The sequence below is a fragment of the Ciconia boyciana genome, chromosome 4 (genome assembly GCF_034638445.1).
Source record: "Ciconia boyciana chromosome 4, ASM3463844v1, whole genome shotgun sequence".
Taxonomy (NCBI): domain Eukaryota; kingdom Metazoa; phylum Chordata; class Aves; order Ciconiiformes; family Ciconiidae; genus Ciconia; species Ciconia boyciana.
In genome coordinates, this window is record NC_132937.1 from 36,104,871 (window position 1) to 36,125,965 (window position 21,095).

The window sequence follows — 21,095 nt, forward strand, 5'->3', positions numbered from 1 at the left end:
AAAATAGTAATAATGTATGCAAATATTTACTACATTCTTTAAATAATTCTCTTCAATCTGCTGAAGGACCATGGGTTTGATCCTGCTGTCACTGAAATCAAGAAAAACTTACTTTTGATATCAGTAGATGATATCAAAAGTAAATAGCCCAAGATAATATTGCTCCCTCTCAGATCTAAACATTCAATACAAGTTAAAATGTGGTATATGTTAGTTTGAGATTTATGTTTATGTGTCTCCGATTATCATGGCAAGAGAGCCTGCACTGCCATACTGACGTTTGGATGTCTACTGCTGTCATCGTCCTTTAGTTCTAGAGCAGCATGGTTCAGCGCTGCTTTCCCAGGTGAAAGCAGCCTGCTTCCACTGACGTTGGCTTTGGATCAGGATTTGGACTCTTTAAAGTCTTTGGAGTTTCTGTTGTTCATAGTTTTAAAAGTATGTTTTCAGATCCTGCACCAAACTTTGGCTGCGGTATTGCGTGCTCCTTCTTTCACTGAAGTCACTGTCAAAGCTCACATTCATTTCAAAGGAAATATTAAATTCAAACCACGTTTCCAATGAGAGTTCTCTACGTTACGAGGCAGTTCCTAAACTCATGCAATCCAGGTTCGCTCTGACACAGCTACATCAGTTTCCATTATCTGAGGATCTGGTTGTTTCCAGACATATTAGCAAACCCATCTCAGTGTGGATTTTTATGTTACAAATATATCATCAGTCTGGACTGAATGAGGCACTGCCAGTTCTATAACTGGCATATAAGTATGTAAGTTATTCTCCTGGCTGAAATGGGACTGCTTGCTCATGCAAGTAAGAAACAAAGGACTGGGCACCAAAGTAGCGTAGGATGTGGCTGCACTACCACTCACTGAGGGTCCAAGTCTTCCCTACATTGGATCAGATGAACTCCTGTGAGTCGCAGCTGGGCCGCAGCCAGCGCTGAAGATGGGAAGTGCGAAGGTCCGTTTGCTGGCCTCTGGCATTGGACCTGCTCTTCCCCAAGAAATGCAGACATTGCTTTGATGGCACCAAAGTAGCTGCTTTATAGAAACATATATATTTAAATAATGCTAAGCAGCTTCTATCATTTCAGGTCCCCCTCTACAAATCTGTATAATTTACCAAGATGCTGTTTCTCTGTACAGAATTTAACTTTAGAAATCCACCTCAATACAATATATGTTTGCAGTGTCTTGCCTAGGTTATTCACAATGTACAAACTGAAATGCTGGGTGTTTTCTCACAGAAGAAAGGCGTGTTTATCTCCAAGGAATTGTCACCAAACTTCCAAAAACCAGAAAATTACTAAGGACTAACGTTGATTTATTTAATTCACACTGTTGTGCTCCTACGTTATTATTATTCTTGTGATTCAGGGGTGTTGCTTTCTATCCTGGGATTTGTTGACGTGCATTTCTTTCACGTTGGCTCTGCACCAATAGTTTCACTCACCCAAACCGTCCACTGAATTCAGTGAGAGCTTTCCCAGCCTCAGGCTGCAAGAGTCAGCCTCTGGCATTCTTTAAATGAGGAGGGTTGAATCGTGTTGGTTTTTTAATATTACTATACATTCAGGAATCCACAATACATTTCTCTGTTCAAATACTTATCAAAACAAATATCAAAAATCATATACACTGTACAGTCTATTTTTAAGTAAACATTTTTCTCATGAAAAACATAATCACAATTGGCCTTCAGAGGTTACATTTTCATATGCTATAGATCTACTTTGTTCTTAAAGTGTGTTGTTGCATATTCAATAATCTGTGAGAATTGCATTCACTTGAAAGTCTTATGAGTGTAAGTAAATATCAGCGAGGATTTAGCCACTTCATTACCGGAGAGCGAATAGCTTTCTCCTTAACGAATTCCTCTTTTACAGAATTGCCATCCCCTGATGCCATGTCGTTCTCTGAAAATATACAAAAATAAAGGTGGATTTCATGAAAATGAGAGAATTAAAATATTGTCCTGCAGCAATGTCCCTGGTTTTGAGAACACTTCGGAAAAACCTTAGCTGACAAATCTTGCAGGAATCTCCCTGAATGCCTCCAATTATCTAGTTGCAAAATTTCTGGGAAATTATGGCATAAGCCAGATGTGTTTTCTAATAGTTTAAGCATAAGGCAGGTGATTTGAGTTCAGTTGCCAGTTCTCACTGTAACACTCCAGTGTGACATGGGACCAAGCAGCAGATCCTCAACAGCCACAGCAGTAAATTAAACATGCCAGGAGCTATTCTCTGACTGAGGCCAGCTGGCGTGGAATAGCCTGCTGCATGCCACTAAACTCTCTTACTCTCCAAAAAAAGGTAAAAGATATCCAGTTTGTCTACTGGAAATGGTCCCTGGCTGACGCTGATTCCTGAGCTGTGGCTGAGGTTGTTTGGCATGGCTAGCTAGGCTGGGACAAAGCGTGCCGGCCGTTGCCCTACTGTTTGACCGTGAAGGTGGTCAAATTGCAATACACAGCAACATGCTCTGGCACCATTAAATTTACCAGGGTATATGTAGCCTTAATGTCTTTATAAAATATATGGGCCAGAAACTCGCCTGTTTAAAATACAGAAGCATTCACAGCTGTTTTAATTCACTGAGGATCTGTCCTAGATGCTATAGCTACCTCTGAAGACCACTATTAAATGAAACCCCATGTGACCATCCCATGCAGTACTACCCACAGTGTCCCTGGTCTACTTCCAGTGATGGACCTCTGAGGACACTGAGAAATCAGTGTGAAGCCTTTGCACTGGTAAAAAATTACCACTTGTTTCTATGGGGTCAGGATCTCATCCTGGCTAGGATCAGACAAGCTGCTAAACATTGAGGCAGCAGAAGGTTTGGGGCCAAAGGCAAGGGAGGGAGAGGAAAGGGGAGGAGGAACTGATGAAAACAGGCTACCTGGGAAGATTTGGGATATAGGCTAGATACACAGAAAAGCAAGACAGGAATATTTTTTTCATGTTATTTCAACACCCTTGGTAATAAACAATCTGGAAAGGCAAAAGAGCACAGTCATGTAGAAAAATACAAAAGGATCAGGACTGATCCATCTCGCAAAGTTTTTTTAAAGCTTTTAAATGTGGTATGAGCATAAGCTGAAGAAGTTTGCTTCTGTCTAACTTTCTCTAAACAGAGAGTGCGGGAAAGATAATGCATGTATTAAAGCAGCAAACTCTAGATAGTTTAATATAACAGGAGAAAATCAAAATAAGGCACACAAACTGCAGTTGGAGGAGAAATAAAATTCAAAGACTGCTGGGTGAAATCCTAGAAAAGCTCCCAGTAGGTCTGGGATTAAATCTCTGATATTTATTTAAAATCTTTACATTTGTACTGATTTTGATTGGTGTTTAAATTTAGAGTAAACATTTTTCAGTCAAAAATACCTCAGTATCATCAGGTGGAGAATAAAAGGGGAAGAAATTTTAATCCCAGCTTTAAAAAAATCAGTGATCTCTCCTTCCTGCCTCAAAAGCACTCCAGTTTCTCACACACCTTTTTTTTTCATTCTGGAGAGATCTGTTACAGGCTTCAGATATAAACTAAAAGGTAAGAACTTATTCCAGAGTTACTGTGATAAATGACTACAATAAAACATGTAATAAAACAGTTCACTGACATCTGAAAATGTATAAAGCTCTGTCTTCATGGGAAAAAAAAGGTGTTTTTACCTTATATTAGCTAACAGTAGTAAATGCAACCTAGTGAAATCCTATTCTACACAAAGCAGCTACATGCACTGACTGAACTGACTAGCATAGCCTCCCATTGCACAGGTGACATTGTACTGCTAGCACACACAACAGCTGCAAAGTATTTCACCCATGTTAGGATTTCAAAATGTTTTTACCATGTGTCACAGCTCACCTAATCCCTTGCCTTATGTTAAGAGAGCTGCCAATAAGAAAAATAAACGTACCTCGTGTTGTTAGCTGTTTGCACAGCTCCACCAAAGTACACATCACTCACACACAGCATACGCAGCATGGTAATAGATCACGTACAAGGTGATTTCTGCTAAAATCAACTGCCCCACGAAGTCTTACCTGTGTGTGAAACTATTTTTCGTCGATTTGGAGGCTTTGAAGCAGACAGTTGAAAAAATGGGAACTTCAAACACTTCCCTGTTACTCTGTCACAGATGCCAGAGGGACAGTTGCAGGTTTTCCTGCATTCCATTCCATAGGTACCATAGGGACATTCTGAAAAAAAGTAATATAGTCCTCAGTGATCTGAGTCAGCTGCCAGCAGTCTTAATAGCTGGTCTGCTTATATCCTTAAAAGTGGAAAACCTTTGAGTGGAGGTCAGCTGTACCTTAACTACAGGATTTCAGCATGCCGACTCCTTGTTACAAGTATTTTCCAGTTTTAACAAACCTTGACACATATTATATACCTAATTTCTTGTCCTATAACTTATTTACAATGTGCTATCAGTAGTCCTTCTCTGAAACACTCGTAGTATTAAAATGCAAATTAAAGGCAATATGAATATGGAAGTATGGAATCATACGGGATGTCGTTAAAGGATTAGCAGGGGATTTACAAAAGAATAAGACTTCAGAAAAGTTCCTCAATTCAATATTTGGGCATGATATTATCTGACTTACATGACTGTCATGATTTAGAGCTGCAATCTATTGCTGGTACCGGCTTGCTTGTGGCCGGGGCCACTGCGCGTAGGCTCACTGGAGGGTGCTGCCCCGACCCTGAGGAGCTATCCAGCAAACGCATCGTCCGCCTGGAGACACTCCCGGCTCTTGGGGAAGAGCCTTCCCCTGGATGACAACTTCGCAGACAGCAGAGGTCTGCCCGCCCATGGCAGATAGCCAAGAGCTCACCTACATCTCCAGCCTAAAGAGTGAGTATGCCCTAAGGGATCACTGGCACTGAGGCAGCTGCCTGGTTATACTGCATCTGGTCACATACTGCCCCAATTCAAATCTCCCATCCCTGAGCAAGCTCATAGAGGAGCACCAAAGGGCAGCTGTCAGGATGGGACCAAAAGTTTTTTAAAAAAAAAAAAGTCAGGGGCAGAGGATTTGCCCCATCCCATAGCTGACAAGTGTCACATGCTGGATCACATAACTTCCCAGAGGGTTTAAACCTGGGGTCACAGCCCTTGTCTTCCTCTGCCTTGCTGTTGAACAGGGTACCTTTCCAGGACCATAGCTGAAGAGATGGAGACAAGGAAAATCCATCTCCAACATCCCCTTTCCAAACTCCTAAACAAGATATCATCCCAAGAGAAGTTTGGGATGTCCCAGGAGAACGGTCTTTATGCTCAGGCTGTCCTTGCCAATCCAGGGTGCATGGTCGCCTTAAATGGCAAGTTCTGGAGAGCTTCCAAGTTAGTTCCTAAGGGCAGATGAATGACCATTCAGGCTGGACCAAGGATCCATCCAGCCAAGGCTCCCACAAAACACTTAAGAAAGAAGATGACCATGGTAAGCACAAATGATACCTCCCCCCTCATATTATTCCCCATTTTCAGCTCTGGGACCTCCTGAGCCAGACATAGTTTCTGTGCATGTATCACCCCACAACAGGGTTATCCTTCTCAGTTTGTCCAGTCTCTTGAATCAATGCAAATATTTAGCTTTGCCATACAGCTTAGGCTATCTGAAAATCAGACTAATGCCCCAAAAGGAAACCAACATTTTACAATTCTGTGCATACCCAATGGGTATGCGTTTGTAAATTAAAAGCACAGGAAAATCAACCAATTCCCTGCTAGGGACTGCACAATGAATCCCTCCAGCCTAGAGGACCTCACTGAGCTTCACCGTACTCCCTTTCCCAAGCAAGGACACTCTTTGATCTGCTGTTTGTCCACATAAAACAAAAACAAAATCCTGCCAGAGCAAAACAGTTTTTGTGTGCACAATCCTCCCTGAGGGACAAGCTGAGAGCACGCACCACATGGAGCACCAATCTGCCCGCTGCAGGTGCTCAGCCCAGAGAGGTGGGATGCAAAGCTGTGCAGGACAGCATGGAAACGAGTCTGAGCCCAAAGCACTTGGCTCTGTGGGGAATAATCCTGACACTGATGCTCCTCTTCAGATTTGACAAAACAGATCTGAGTCAATTTTGCTGTTAGAAGATTTTGCTCAGCAGGAGCCTGCTCCTAAATAAATTGCAAATAGCTCCCAGTGATCTAAGGGAAGCAAGAGCAGGCTCTTTACTGTGACAGTTATACCTCAGGTTTAGAGGGTATTTAGTAATAAAAGTGCAGAGCACCTGTATTCCTTAGTCTGTTTTGAACAATAATGACATTGCTACTATTAATAATATGATGCACTCTTATAATACTAAAAGTACTCCAAAAATTGCTCTGAAACGTATACTGTCCATGTTTTACCCATTTTAAAAATAAGAAATTGAAGAACAGAGAGTTCAGGTCATTTTTCCACAACTTCAAAGTAAACCAGTCGCAGGCAACAAGAGAGAATTTAGCCATCCTGACTCTGTGAATTATTACAAACATGGAAGTTATTAAAATGAGTGAGTGATCTGGTATCATAGCTATAAATGGATGTATAAAATAACAATACTTGGCCCCATACTTTGCCTGATAAAATTCACATACATACAGAATGAGATTATACTACCTCAGAGCGGAGATGAAAAAAGAAAAAGACAACTGTGATATTTAGTGCAAAAAAATATATCGTGAATATAAGCCTTAAATACCAATTTACAACTCTTAAGTCAAGATATGGCTTTATTGAAATTAATGAGAGTTTTTCCACTGACTCACTGGGAAAAAAAAAAACATTTTACTTTACATTTTCTACAGAGCTTCCAAGATTCAGCTACAGGGATTCAGATCTCTTGTCTCTCAATGTTTCTTTTTCCCATTTGAAGTGTGCTATTGCAAAGAAAGGACAGTGGAAAGTATATGAGGACAGTGAAAAGTATATAATCATTCAAAAGAATTGTTAAAAGAATTATAGTTGGTGTCTTGCACTGCAGTAATTTTTAATAAACTGAAGATCAGTCAACTATCTCAGTAAAATACTTTTCTGGTGGGTGCACCAAAGATACTATCTTTATGCGTAAATTCTATTCTTTAGAAATAAAAGTAGTATTTTGGGTTCACCCTCAAACACGCACATGAATTAGGTTTTAAATATCAGTGTATATAAGTGTGTGCTGTATGTGAGCCAGCCTGAATGATTTTTGCAGCATCTGGTCCTAAGTCACTACTTTAACTGAGGCTACTAATACTCCTGATGTTTAACTGCCAAGATATCTCCATTTTTAAGGAAGTTATTCAAAGGCATACCTGTATCTACTTACTGAAGTGGTACACGAACACAGGAAAACTCACTGCATTCATACTTTGCAAAGCCTTTTTTTAAAATGATTTATTTTTAAAACTTTCTTCCTACTTCTTAGTAATTTAATACCTCCTCTCCTTTTATAGATTCTCCTTTTTGCATGGAGTGAGGATAGCCCTTAAATGAAAAATGCAATTATAGTGCATGACTAAAGAAATCAGCATGCAGCATACCTGGAATAAGCTGAGAGCAGTGGCTGGCTGCTCATCTCACAATCAGCTCCTGTTCTGTTATTCTCATCTTTCAGGCAGGGTCTCTGTCTCCCCTGACCACATCCCTAGGGTAGCTGAGCACCTCAAAGGCAGGACTGAATTAAACATGACAACGTCCCCAGGTGCTCAGGCAGTGCTGTTATCTCCATCTCCCAGACCCAGAGAGAGCACCTGGTCCCTGGGCAGGCAGCCAGCAGTACCCGAGGGAACCTCACCCCAGGGAGAGCCCAGCAGGGGCAGGGACCCTGTGACAAGGTTGGTGTCACAGGATTAAAGTCTTTGCAATTTATAGAAAGCAACACACCAAATCAGCGGAAGGATTAGGACTAGTACCTGGGTTTCCCAAGTCCCAATCAAAAATCTCATCTCTGAGCACACCCCATCTGTATTTCGTCACACATGTCCCCAAGTCTAAACAGTATTCCCACATTAATAACCCTGTTCCACCTACATGTAACACCTTTTAATACCAGCAGGTATTTTTCACTTTCTTCTTGGCTAAGGGCTGAGCTGGAAAAATCCAATTTTAGACCTTTCAAGCAGGAGGCAAGCTCTATATGTAGGTCGCTGTCAAATTGCCACAGTGGGTGCATGCAAAGTGAATATTGTTACCTTTGCAGATACCAAATTCATCACCAAAGTCATCCTCCTCAGTGTAAAACTGGCACTTCAGCCCAGGACCACACTTGACACCATCCATACCCGAGACTGTACGATAGCAAGTCTCCCCCAGAGCAGCTGCACACACTCTGCAACAGCCACAGTCATCCAGCACCGTTCGCTTACAGAGCAAGGTACTTTTGCATGCGTTACTGTCACAGGGCTCAGGACAATCTACTGCGTATTTCGCACTCCAAGCAGTTCCAGCGTGCACGGGCATCAGGAGGAGTGTGAGAAACAGGAAGCCCTTCATGTCTTGCAGGGGTAAATGCTCCGTCCCAAAGAGCAGGCTTTAATGCTCAGCCTGCTGGTGCCTTGTGCCGAGGGAAGCAGTGGTACAGAATCCAAAGTGGTAGCTGCACACATCAGCCTACAAGTTTATGAGCTTTATACAGTGTGTTGCCCACATGCTGCACCGTCGTCAGCTTCCTCAATCCGGCAGCGCTGCTCCTGCCAGCCTCCCTTGTTTCAGTTTATGAAATCCAGGATGAAGGTTGGATTAGCACTCTGCTGCCATCCAGGAATTGAAAAGCCTGAGCTGATGTAATCTGTTATGTTTAGTTGGTTGTTTTGCATGAGGACTAAAAACTCTCTCACATCCGTCTCAAATGCTCAAGGACGTCTGCCAAAAAGAAAAAAAAAAACCCACACACAACCGAAAAAAAAAACCCAACCCCGAGTAGGTCGCATACCTTCCTGCAGGACAGGGATCACTCTGACACTGGGCATACTGCTGACAGGACAGGTCTGCCTCGCTAACACAGCTCATGCAGCCAGAAGAAATCACACTGAATCATCTCACTGCTGAAAGAATAATCTCTAAAAGAATAAATCCTTGCCTTCCCCTTCGAGGAGACGTGGACAGTTACTTTAAGGAACAAAGTGAGATCATGCCATTTAACAGCCGAGCTCAGATGTTTCAGTAGTGGTTTTCCTGCCTGCATCAAAATGATACTTTTTGATCAGTATTTAGGTGGAGAGGAATTAAATGTTTCACTCAAAGATTACTGCCAGAATACTTTGAGCTACTTACCAGGTCAGACAGAAACCAGCATTTTGTGGGATCTTCCACAGGAAGTTCAGGAGAATGATCAATGAACTGCCCCAGCCTCCCAACCAAAGGGGGAAATCCCCATCCATCACCAGCACGGTCTGCACAGGCTTAACGTGGATCTGGGGGGGCTAATTCTCCTCCCCTTTACACCACTTCTATCCTGATGAAACTCTGTGGGATGCCCTGATGTTGTTCTTCAATGAAATCAGTGTAAATAAACAGAAAATAAGCCTCAATTTCCCCTGTCACCCCTCTCAGACTTTATTCATGCTGTCAGAGACTTGACAAGAAACAGCAAACAATCAAAGAGTTCAGTGAAACAGATGAGCCACCGGAGAGATGGAAATTTCTGCTCTAAAGAAAGATCTACAAGAAAGGAAAAAAGGAATGAAGCTACCCATAAATAAATCTCTGAATACCAAAAGTTGCTGCCACTGAAGTTAGTGGGAACCAGATCAATCTAAACTTGTATGTGACCAGCTTGCCCTTTGAGAATCCTGTGTCTAGAGCGGGCTGAGGACACTGCCAGTAGGCTGCCAAATAAAATGAAGGGCTATGCTGGAAATACAGGAGAGCAGGAAAGCCTTTTCTTCATGAATACAAATGTGAATTGATAGATCCAAAACAAAATGCTTAACTCTTCTCTGTTGTGAAGAAGAGGAGAAAACCAACATACTGTATGTTGCATTTGGGTAGGTTGTTCACATACTTCTGGTATTTGTGGGTATAAGAACCTTGATAGGATAGCATAGCATAACATAGCATTGCATAGCAGAGAAAGAGAAGAGAAGTGCAGAGAAAGAGAAGAGAAAAGAGAAGAGAAGAGAAGGAGAAGAGAAGAGAAGGAGAAGAGAAGAGAAGAGAAGAGAAGAGAAGAGAAGAGAAGAGAAGAGAAGAGAAGAGAAGAGAAGAGAAGAGAAGAGAAGAGAAGAGAAGAGAAGAGAAGAGAAGAGAAGAGAAGAGAAGAGAAGAGAAGAGAAGAGAAGAGAAGAGAACCTATTACGTTTAATACATGTCAAAGGGAGACTACACTCAGGCAAATATTTGCAGGCATCCATCTTATACAGTATATAATTACTCAAAATACAGTTCTTCTAATCACAGTTGCCAGCTGGCAGTTGTTTACATGCACTAGCTCAAGCCTGTTTTCACATGTAATCTTGGACCAATCAGTAAATTTAAAGTGTAAAAATTAAAGCATTAAGTTGAAGTCTCGTATAAACCAACAAAGTGCTATTGGTAGCCATGAAGTGACAGCAATTAGCAGTAGTAGACGGCTTCATCTTCAAAATCCAATGCAACTATCCTCTGGGAAGTGAAAGGAATACTTCAAACATGGAAATTAAGATTGCAGCTAAAAACCAGGGAGGAACAGTGCAAGGTTATAATGAGCAGATAAATTAGAAATGGATGTGCTATCCCTGACCCCATCACAACTACAACATGGCAAAAGCCTGTTTTTTAAAAATAAAACAACCAACATCTCCCCCATAGTTCACAGGTCAGCAGAGTAATGTAAATTACTGCCCATTTCTGCTGGCATTAGCATCAACTAAAATTGACATTGGTTTATATTAATAGGTCAGGCTGTAACCTGTGGGGCTGAGGAGCCTATGTAAATCCCACTGGGCAGTCCCTCAGTAGGAGAGAGAGGCTAAGTTTGATGAGAGAGCAGGGAGCACAGCTAAGGGCAGTAACTATTCTAGTCCCCTGGCCAAATCTTCCCGCAAGGGTGAAATAGCCCAAAGAAGCAGGTTGCATACTTAGTGCATGAGACTTCACAGGTTTGCAGCAGTAAGGAGCAGGAAGGCTCTCCCTTAAGTGCCTCCGTGAAGTCTCCCTTAAGTTAATTCACACCTGCCCTTAAATTCATACCTGCTTGCTCACTCAGAGGAGATAACAGAGGAGTGTGCAAACCCATCCACACATGGACTTAGGTGTTTACGCCTGGTAGTAAACACCAGCTGTTAAAATCCTGTTCTGTAAATATATTTAGTAAATGCTCCTTGTATAAAACACCAAACAGGATCTGAAAGGGCTGCATTTCACGTTTGGGTTTCTCACAGGGAAAATGTCCTAGGGAGATGATAAATAAAAAAATTACACACAGATGTGGTGAGGAAAAGAAATCGTAAAAGAACTCAGCACACTCCCCTAGCAACTAGCCAATATTATTTGGAATAAGATGGAAACTGTATTCTGTGCTTGGAGCTAGAAGCCAAAGTAAATTATTACAATGGATCAAAAAATACATGTAATGGAAGAAAACAATATGAACAGATAGAGGTCTGGCTTATACATGAGTATCATAGAGGAAATAATGGTACTATGATCTTCCACACTGTCCACTGATTAAGTAGTGAAATAAATGCAGTGTCACTCCCTCTGGTTTTAATGTTTCTTTATTGTTTTACCTGTTGAATCCATTAAGCTTTTCTTTCCAATGAACAGCTTGATCCTGTAAAGCCCTGAACTAAGCTCTCCCTTGAAAACCAGTGCAACGGTAATTACTGAAGGTTCCCCAGATATCAACAGCAGAGAATTTGGCATCATTATTTAACTTGTGGTATAAATATATTTTAAATGTGCAAGATTTTCTGGATCAGACCAGATCAGTACTAATTATTTTTTTTTCCAAATTTACAATATAAATTGTCTTGGTGCCAGTTTACATCATAATTATATCACCATATATAACATTTGGCATTCCTTCTAGAAGCAGAAAAGGTTTCAACCCTTAGGTTCAATGCTTTACAGCAAACTGAGAAATCACTGAGAAATCAGTGAGTTGTGAACCATGTTTACAGCTAAATACTTCAGAGCACAAATTTTCTAGTTCTTTTGCAAATAGTCAATTTCTCAAGCAAAAGCAGCTTGTGTGAGGGACTTGAGGTTGTATTTATGCCTCTGAAAAGTTTGACCCCACCTGTTAAAGATCCCCATGAAATGACATAGCTCATGACACATGATTAATCTGTGCTGATACACGGGAGCAGTCTGTTTATTAGGCAAACACTCTAAGGCTTTGCTTGTTTTACCCTTTAGATAGAGTATCATTCACTTCAGTTCTTCTGAACTTAAGCATTGTGGCCACTGTCGTTATCCAGTCTTTTGAACATGTAAAGTCGGGATAAGCAGGAAGCATTAATATCTCTTTAAACATAGGAAAATGTTTAATGCATGACTCTTGTTGCTCATTTCCAAAAGGCAGTCCCTAAACTAAAAATATGTTACCGTACATTCCTGAACGATCCAACCTTTTCCCAGGCTTCCTTTACAAAAAGCCATAAGCACAATGCTATAGGAGAAGCAAAGATTCAAAGGGAAACACCGAAAGGAAGCTGAGCTGCAAAGTCCAAAATGAAAAGCCAGAAATAGGAAGTAAAAGATAAGAATCAGGAAAGTGAGATAGCGGCAAGGACTCCCCTTTGTATGATTTCTTTTCTTGTATCTTTTCAATGAATTGCTAATTACTCTTTGTTTCGACTGTAACATGGCAACTCAACTTCACTCTGGTAAAAATAGATGCTTTGGGACATTTCCTACTTGCTGAAGGCAAGAGGTATTTACATCCTTTCTCCAGGCAGACCAGGTGCTACGAAGAGAACTGGGTAGGGTGGCTACCTATGCACAGACTTCAGGAGCTACTATAGAAATGACTGGATATGGTGGGGTTATCTGCAGAGAGCCTCAAGAACTAGAGCCATAGCTTGTTCGGAGCATATTAAAAATATACTTGCCCATAACTCCACATACAAATATGTGACATGTCCAGCCTGGGAGCTGGAAGCCAAACTGACGGCACATAACTTCTGCTCTGAGTTTCCTCCCTCAGGTCTATGGCCATACAAATGGAGCTGGGCACATTTCAGGTCTGTGCCACTGAGTCCACATGGCACAGTCCTGTTCCTCAATGGGTTATGGTCATGGCCTGGCTCTGATTGAAGGATCTCTGCACTGTGTCATCCCTGCGCAGTGTGGATATTCCCAGTGATTTTACAACCACTGCGATGATCTGCATAGCAGAAATCACTGGCTTTCCCTCAATTAATTCATGAATCAGGTCACATAATTCTGCTGTGCTTGGAGAACATGTTCAAGAGACGAAAAATATCACATAGTGGTGGAAAAGCTCTACTACATGGCAACAGGGGTCAATTTTCTCCAAGGCAGGCAAGTTTGGTTTTGTCACGCACAAAAAATAAGTAGTTGATCTAAGTGAGGGAAAATGATGAAAAAATAGGTTGTGATTCTGTTATGCTGAAGTCTTTTTTTTACTACTTTCAAATCGTCTACATTTCCAGAGGAAGAAAGGAGCTTCAGTGCCCAAGACCTCTAAGATCTGTATTAGAGAGTTTCTTAAAAGTACGAGAAAGTCACATAACTTCTCCGTACTTCAGAAAATCTACTTCTCTGAATACCATGCTAAACTTGACTGATCACTCACAGCCCACACCAATGCTCTGCCTTCACACACCCCTGCCTTATCAATAGTTTTGTCAGTAGCTGTTTCTTTTGTGACACATCTTGGTCCTAGGAATCTAAATCACCCTGATTAAGCCATATGTCCACCTAGGAAAAAAAAGCCTTTCCACATACCAAAATATCTCCACTATTTTTCAGTTATTGATTTTCAACTATTTGCAAAAAAAACCCAAAACCTCTTTTGGGAATGATCTTCAAACGTTTGGTTTCTTTATCGATAAAAGAAAACAAGATGTGGATAATGGTTCCTCGCATGTTCTATTTAGGTGCTCAGGTGCATATATTCTGCCCATATGGTATGCAGCTTTAATGCTGAGATAATGCGAAAGATATTTTGTCTCTCACTATTTGACATAATTAACTGATGTAGGAATACACACTCATTTATCTATTGCCATGCAGCCTATGCTCTCAGTAGTCCTCTGCAGAACTGGAACAAGCATTTTCATTAGTTTTGTTGTGACATAAACAATAACACAACAGTCAATAAAATGACAAATATTGTGAACTTTATCCTTGCCCTACTCAATGCTAATGGTAATTGTACTCTGACTCTATCAGTCAGAGGAATGTTTGTTCTTGGTACCTGTGCAGAATCTCAAAGTGCACCATTTGATTTTCAAATCCTAGGTATAAGTTTTAGAATCAAATATTTTAGGATTGGTAGGGGGTATCCTTTTACCTGCAACTCAAGCTGATTTTGATCTCTGCTCTTTAAGGAAAAAAAGGTGACACCTCTATAGATACTTATGGGAATAGGACCGTATCTTAAGTATTAATGTGATTTCTACTTTTCTGTACTAAAACACGTTTTTGAAAACCTTGTTGCAATTAAGCAGTGCTATAGTCTTACAACATTTCTGCAAAAGTTTTAGCTATGCTTTATATATAGTTTAGACTTGACTAAATAGCTATTTCCTGTAATGAATGACAAAGCTATTAAAAGCTCAGCTCTTGTTGTACTCCGTGGGTTGCTAACAAGAAAATCTGTGGTCATATGTGTGAAACGTTCAGTTGTTTGAGTTCAGGTTAGGTGTCCTCATGAGCTAATATTTCCATGTATTCTTTGCAATATTGCCAGGATAATAACCTTTCCATTGGCAGAGAAAAAACAATTTGAACTAATTAATTCAGATAAGCAAAATGATCAAATTTATATCAATCATCATTTTTCTTTAAGAAGAAATCTCTCTTCCTTTTCATAAGTACCCACCTTTGAAGCATAAACACTTTCCAGAATAATTAGATTATCCCAGAAAGTACATAAGAGGACTTCAGCATCTCCTACGTAATAAAACTTCAGGGAAGAGCCAGCCAAAGGCTGAAAGGAGTGAGGACACCTACAAGAACTATTAAAGAATTTTCTGCAGTGTTACACACACTTTCTTTCCTTAGGATGAGTGGCTGTTTTATCCTGGCTTCTTTCTGCCACACAATCTCTCCAGCTCACCCTTAGTCCTCATTATGCTGTTTTTCTTCACTGCTGACATTTTCATCTCTTTATTTAAATGTCCTCTCTCTGATTTATATGCAGCTTTATTCTTCACAAGTCTACTTATGCCATGAACAAAATGCACCCTAAAAATAAAAGTGGAACAAGACTGTGTCCCTTCAGCCTATCTTTATTGCTTTCTCTCATTCACAGTCCTCACATTCTGTCCATCTTGTCTATCCAGACTGAAGCCTCTTTGAGCTAACTGGGCTAACTTTGGGCTAACTGGTGCAGAGTCTTCTTCTAGGAGACTTTTGACAGTTGGTCTTCAGGCATTTCTATGCTATATGCAATTGGTATCTACTTCAGTTAACAGGTTTGGACAAGAATTGAATTAATACCTTGGCTTCCATGAAAAGAGACACCAGTCAAGGTCTCCCAGAACAATGCACTTGGAGAGATCTAGCACATGTCCATTTGTTTCCCCAGGGCGTCAACAGGATTTTCATGCATGCACATGCTTCCTACATCCTTTGTCCTTTGCCTCATCAATCATACGGCTGTATTTTCAAATATTTGAATCCTTTTTTTTTTCCTGGGGTACACATATTGTGGGTGAATGCCGACCCCAATGACATAAATGCTTTGCCACTCATTTCAATGGGGCCAGGATTTCACACAATACTTTCAATATATTATGATCTTCTCTGCTGTAAAGAAACCAAAGCCAGTTCAAAGCTTTCTCTGTGTGTTTTTTACTCAAAGTAAGGGAAGGAGTGTTTGCAAACAAGCTCTAATTAGAAAGCAATGAGGGGTAAAAGCTGCATATTGCCTGTTATAAGTTTGTGTTTCATTAAATGACAAAACTGCCAGAAAGCTTAGAATTATAAGCCATAAACCTAAAAACAGCCTAATCACTTCCAAATCTATTTTAGGTCGTATGTCATTATTTTCAACTTCCTAAATATATTGCTAAAAGAAAAGAGGTCTTATAACTGAGCAGTTACAAGTGCAGAACAAAACCTTGTGTTCTTACACAGAAATTTGATAATTTATACACATTTATACCCATTCAGCATATTTGAGAGAATGAAATAAAATCTTGTGAGTTGTATTGCTTTTTTATTTTATTCATAGATCAACCTTAATTATTTGATCAAAAACTTGATGTTAATTTTCAGTCATTTAATCAAATACCCAGAAGCTTAATCCTTTAAGACAAATGCCTGAAAAAAAAATTAAGTAAATTATTCAAAGCTGCAGCTATTTTCCCAAATTATGAATCTGACAGACTGAATATGCGACTTCTCCATACTGGCATATTCTTCTTCTGTTTTGCTTTATCTTCTGAATTGTCATAGATTGACCATGGGTTATTTTAGGTGTTTCCTGTCCCTGACAGCATAAACTATTTAAGCAAGCAGAATTTCTGAAATTGTTTGCAATCAGATATACTTTCTCAGATTATTTAATTAAAATCAGATAGTTACTGCTCAGCCCCCAATCCTATGTTCTAATTGCTCCCTGTGTTGTATTACGGATCCTCTTCACTGTGCCAGGGGTTGGCCTATAATGTTATAGACCACGAATGCTGGCCAGGTGCTGGGCAAGTATCTCCTGCCTGTCAAGAAGCTGCAAAGGGGACCAAGAGGAGGGTCAGCTACAGATGGTTGTTGACAGTTGGAAACAGCCCCTAAAGCTCTGGTACACAGGATATTCCCTCATGTGGATCCCATGAGGCCAGTTGGGCCAGAATTGGGCAACAGTATCTTCAGTTCTGGCTTTAGTGGCTTTTTCTGTCTTATAAAATGAAAAATGTTTTTTCATTTTATAAAGCATTGGTAGTAAACAAATAAGTCTGTTTGCTACAACCACCATAGAGGGAAAGGATTTTTTTGTTTGTCTATTGCCTAAGATAAGTGCCTGAAACAGGACTTATAAACCACTGGCTGTGCCCATTGAAATCTACCCAGAGTCACCAGCAGTGTTGGCTAGGCAGATGAATACTGCCTGGGATGGCTAAGCTGGAATCAAGCATCATGAGAAGGGAAAAACCCAACCCAACACAGGTGGTGGAATAACAAACGCTTCTGAAAACCACTGTCCCAAATACGAATATCATTGGTAACCATTACCGTGACCCTGACTTCAGTAACTGGGTGCAGGACAAACAAGGGGAGGGAAAGAGGCCTGAAAGAGAAACACTTTAAATATCCCATTAGAACTGAGTCTATTTCTTGCATTATCTTATCACCAGCTGTGCTCTTACCTCTTGCAGATACTCTCAATATTTCTGCATAATGAGACTGAGACCACCCGATAAGATCAACACCATTGTTCATAAGACAGAATACACAAATTGACTTTGTTTAATATTCAGGGCTCTGATGTGCAGTCCCTGTCAAATCTCACTGTGGTGCTGCCTGGCTGATTGCTGCTGCAGCAGTGTCTCATTTCACAGCTCCACAAACTAATTCACAGGGCAGCAAGTTAACTCAAACCACCCATTTCCGCTCCTAGAGGAGCACAAACACCACTCCCCTCTGGCTACGGAGGTGGTAACTTCTGAAGTTGGTGTACCTTGAATCATGAGCACCATAGCCCCCTGTATCATACTTTTAAGCACACTCATGTTCTCACATACTCATGTTTTAGTATAGAGGCATCCCCAAGAAAACTTGTCGTTAGAACCCATCCCTTTGAAATATTGCAGGAAGAAAATTAACTATGCAGCAGTATCAGCAAGTTTATCTTCTGTCTCTCTGTGTGTGAGATCTTTAGCGCTGCAAGTATAGTTGCTGCCTCCACATTATTCTTTTCATTATGATGTGGATTGTACATAGTAGGAATTCATTGACAAGATCTGGCTGGACCACCTTGGAAGATGGGGCCTCTCACAATCCCTAGTGAAAGGAAGCAGTGCAAGTTTCTCCACAGTGCTCCATCAGCATGCCCGAAGCCTCAGTTCAGAGAATAATTGTGTGCTCAGTGTGACCATTTGTTACTTGAACTCTGCTAAGATCTGTGCTAGGATAGGACTGTGGCTTTTGGCACAGGATGTGTATGCCCCAGAGTTTAATCAGTGAAAGCCACATCACTGTCAGTGTGGTCCACTGCCATTTGAAAATGTCGTGGGTTTTGCAAATCCGCTAGTCCAGAACTCCCCCTTCTTTTCATGCAGCTGCTTTTATCTGGTACCGAGAGGGCTGAAAAGATGTGTGATGCGGCTTTGGTTATGACAGCTTGAGATAGGGATGTTCCAAGAAACCTGGACACTACATCCTGACAGGTAACATCCTCTACATGGTTTCAAGGTAACCTAAACCAACAACCATGTGCCATTTATTCATTTAAATGGAAATGGTTAATTAAATACTCATGACTAGTATTTTTTTATGACAGCAGTGACTAAGAGTGATTAAAGTAACATTTTTGTTTTTCATTTACTGATGTTGTCACTGTTTTAATTATTGCTTATCTTGATTTTCTGTGTGGCTGCAGAGAGGTTTGATATTTTATCGAAATAAAGATTTTGTGAGAGTGTGTTAATAGAGCAAAGTTTCTTGCTTTTTACAAACAAACATACATACGAATGAACCCTGTGAAACACCATTGTTTATACATTGAATCTAATCTGTGCCTTTGGAATTAGCTAAGATCTGTACGTTTCTGTTCTATTTTTCATTAAAATAAGGGCTTTTTTGCTCATCTTTCTGTGGTTTTCTCTTTGTCATGACAAGGATGTGGGTGTTGATACAGCTTTTAGACTCGATGACTCTTTGTGAAATTAGTGGGTGACTTTCAATGCACGTTTCACAGCTGATTTCAACGGCTTTGAAGCAACCTGTGCCACCTTGAACTGAATTACAGTTAAATTTAACCTACTTGCAATCTGCTAGATACTGATTATTAAATATTATTAGTCCATCCAAAAAGAGTTTCATCAGATGATTGTGGGGTTATAAACATACTGGGATGGAGGTGTCTGAACCACCTGCCATATCATTAATGAGATTAGGATAAATTTTGGAAACTAGTAAATCATAATTAAAAGATGTAACAGACATATTAAAAGGACTTGCTGTAATTTGTCCGACTATGGTGAACTGACCTGTTCAGACTTCAAAAGAGTCTTCTGAGTTTATCTTTATTTCTCTTTGGCAAATGTCCAAGAAAATTATCTTGAAAATCTGATGGTTTTCTTTGTTTCAATGCTGTTTTCTAAATGTTTCTTCCTGATGCCAGATTGGGTTGCCCAAAAGGAAGGTTACTTTTACAGCTTGCTAGATGGAGGGCAGTTCTGTAGTCAGAAGATAAAACAAAGACTTTGACTAGGAACTGTGGAGGCAATCCATGCTCCAAACATATCACCACACTTTCAGGAAACAACAGTTGTTGACAATAGATAATGCCACCCTCTGTACTGAGAACCAGAAGTTTGTTTAAAAAAAAAAAAGATTCCCACATTGAACATACAGTGCATTAGATGTACAGCCAAAACAAGTACAAAACATCAGCCACTACTGCCCAGTACAAGGGCAGAACGAACATAAGGACTAAAGCTAACTGGCATCTGCATCCCTGTGTGATGTATGAATACGAGTTACCAGCCCCCTCTATTGGATAGAGAGCTGTCAGCGATATGTCAGCACCGTATGCTCTATGTCAGTGCCATACATCGCATGTCAGTGCCATATGTCATGTCTTTGCATGGCCTGGTCAAGCTTAGGGGCTGCTCTCTATGCCCAAATATGACTACGTGACAGGCAACAAGCAAGTCATACTTCTCAGCAAATAATCCTTAAGAAATATCACTTACCTGGAAGACCTCAGTAAAAACAGAGATGGATGCAAATGTCTGATAGAGAAGTCAATGCAGCAGAGACCAAGCTGCAAAGTGCAAGCGTGGATAGAAGCCCAGCCCTGGCCAAGGGCAGAAGGATTCCCAGGGCGGGACTCCTTTAATCCACTCAGAAATTTCCAGTAAAGATAAAAACAGATGGTATGGGAGAGCTGGTCTGGTACAAGAAGCCAGTATTCGAAAACTAGGAGGTAATGTGCAAGGGGACATGTCACAGGCACCTAGAGATTAGTGTTGAGGTGTGACAGGTTAGAAGAGACAAGACTAGATTTCTCTTATTGAAGGACAGTGGAATTGCAAATGCTGTGCTGGAAACAAATGGAATCTATAGTAAACTCCGCCACAAGCTGCTGAATATGAGCTCCTCTCAGTCTAGTAAGAATGTGTTTCTAGCTTAATTTTGTCAGGCTTTGTGGGTGTCTGTTGTTGTAAAACTGTAACATACCTGGAGTTACTGTCTGTGGCTTTCCTGTTTTCAGCTCAGTTCTGAGAACCAGCCCAGCAGTGGTTTCAGCAGTGAGTGACACCGGTGGTCACCTTGTTTAGCCAACACTCACCCCTTCCTGGACCTTTGCCTACCCCTGGCTGCAGAAGCAGTCAACCTTCCACCATGTGCTTTCACATGTCCTAATAAAATGCAGAATTGCGGGGCATTTTGCAGCCTCGCTGCAAAACTACAACGCTCCCTGGCCCAGACTGCCCCTCACCCAGAGGTGAGGCAGGCACTGTCTCAAGACACGGGGATTTCAACACAAGCAAAGACTTCCCTCCTTCCATGTGGAGGGAATAAAGACTCTGCTCACCTCAGGGTGGACAGAAAATGAGTCCAGGTTACTGCTCGGCTCACAGCTCCTGCACCTCCCTGGGGACAGGCCAAGGCCAGGCCGGGATGCCGGCCTATGGGTAGGCCCAGCTCAGCAGGGCCCATGGTGGGGCAGGGCCAGGCTGAGGGCGGCTGGAGACCAGCCCTGCTGTGGCGTTGCTGGGGCAGGGTCTGATGTCCCTGGGGGTTGTCATGGGTCCTGGGCCGTGGGCGGTGG

General features: G+C 41.1%; 1 protein-coding gene across 2 annotated transcripts; it reads right to left on the minus strand.

Moving 5' to 3' along the window:
* Positions 1-1,817: 1,817 nt before the first annotated feature.
* ESM1 (endothelial cell specific molecule 1) lies at positions 1,818-8,491 on the minus strand. 2 transcript variants are annotated; one of them, XM_072860313.1, is made up of 3 exons: positions 8,176-8,491; positions 4,055-4,210; positions 1,818-1,918 (listed from the first exon to the last, which is right to left on the minus strand). In XM_072860313.1, the coding sequence occupies exons 1-3, from the start codon at positions 8,474-8,476 to the stop codon at positions 1,818-1,820; spliced, it is 558 nt and encodes a 185-aa protein (XP_072716414.1). In that variant the 5' UTR covers positions 8,477-8,491. The 2 variants fall into 2 exon arrangements, with proteins under 2 accessions (XP_072716414.1, XP_072716413.1); XM_072860312.1 differs by lacking the exon at positions 4,055-4,210 and having other exon boundaries at positions 8,176-8,476.
* Positions 8,492-21,095: the final 12,604 nt, after the last annotated feature.

Bases quoted from the DNA above. Each gene is read 5' to 3' on its own strand.
- ESM1 (XM_072860313.1), bottom strand. From the start codon at position 8,476: ATGAAGGGCTTCCTGTTTCTCACACTCCTCCTGATGCCCGTGCACGCT. The intron at 4,211-8,175 runs GTAACAATATTC...ACTTTTTTTCAG, and splicing joins TGAATTTGGTATCTGCAAAG to AATGTCCCTATGGTACCTAT. The intron at 1,919-4,054 runs GTAAGACTTCGT...GTATATTTTCAG, and splicing joins AAAAATAGTTTCACACACAG to AGAACGACATGGCATCAGGG.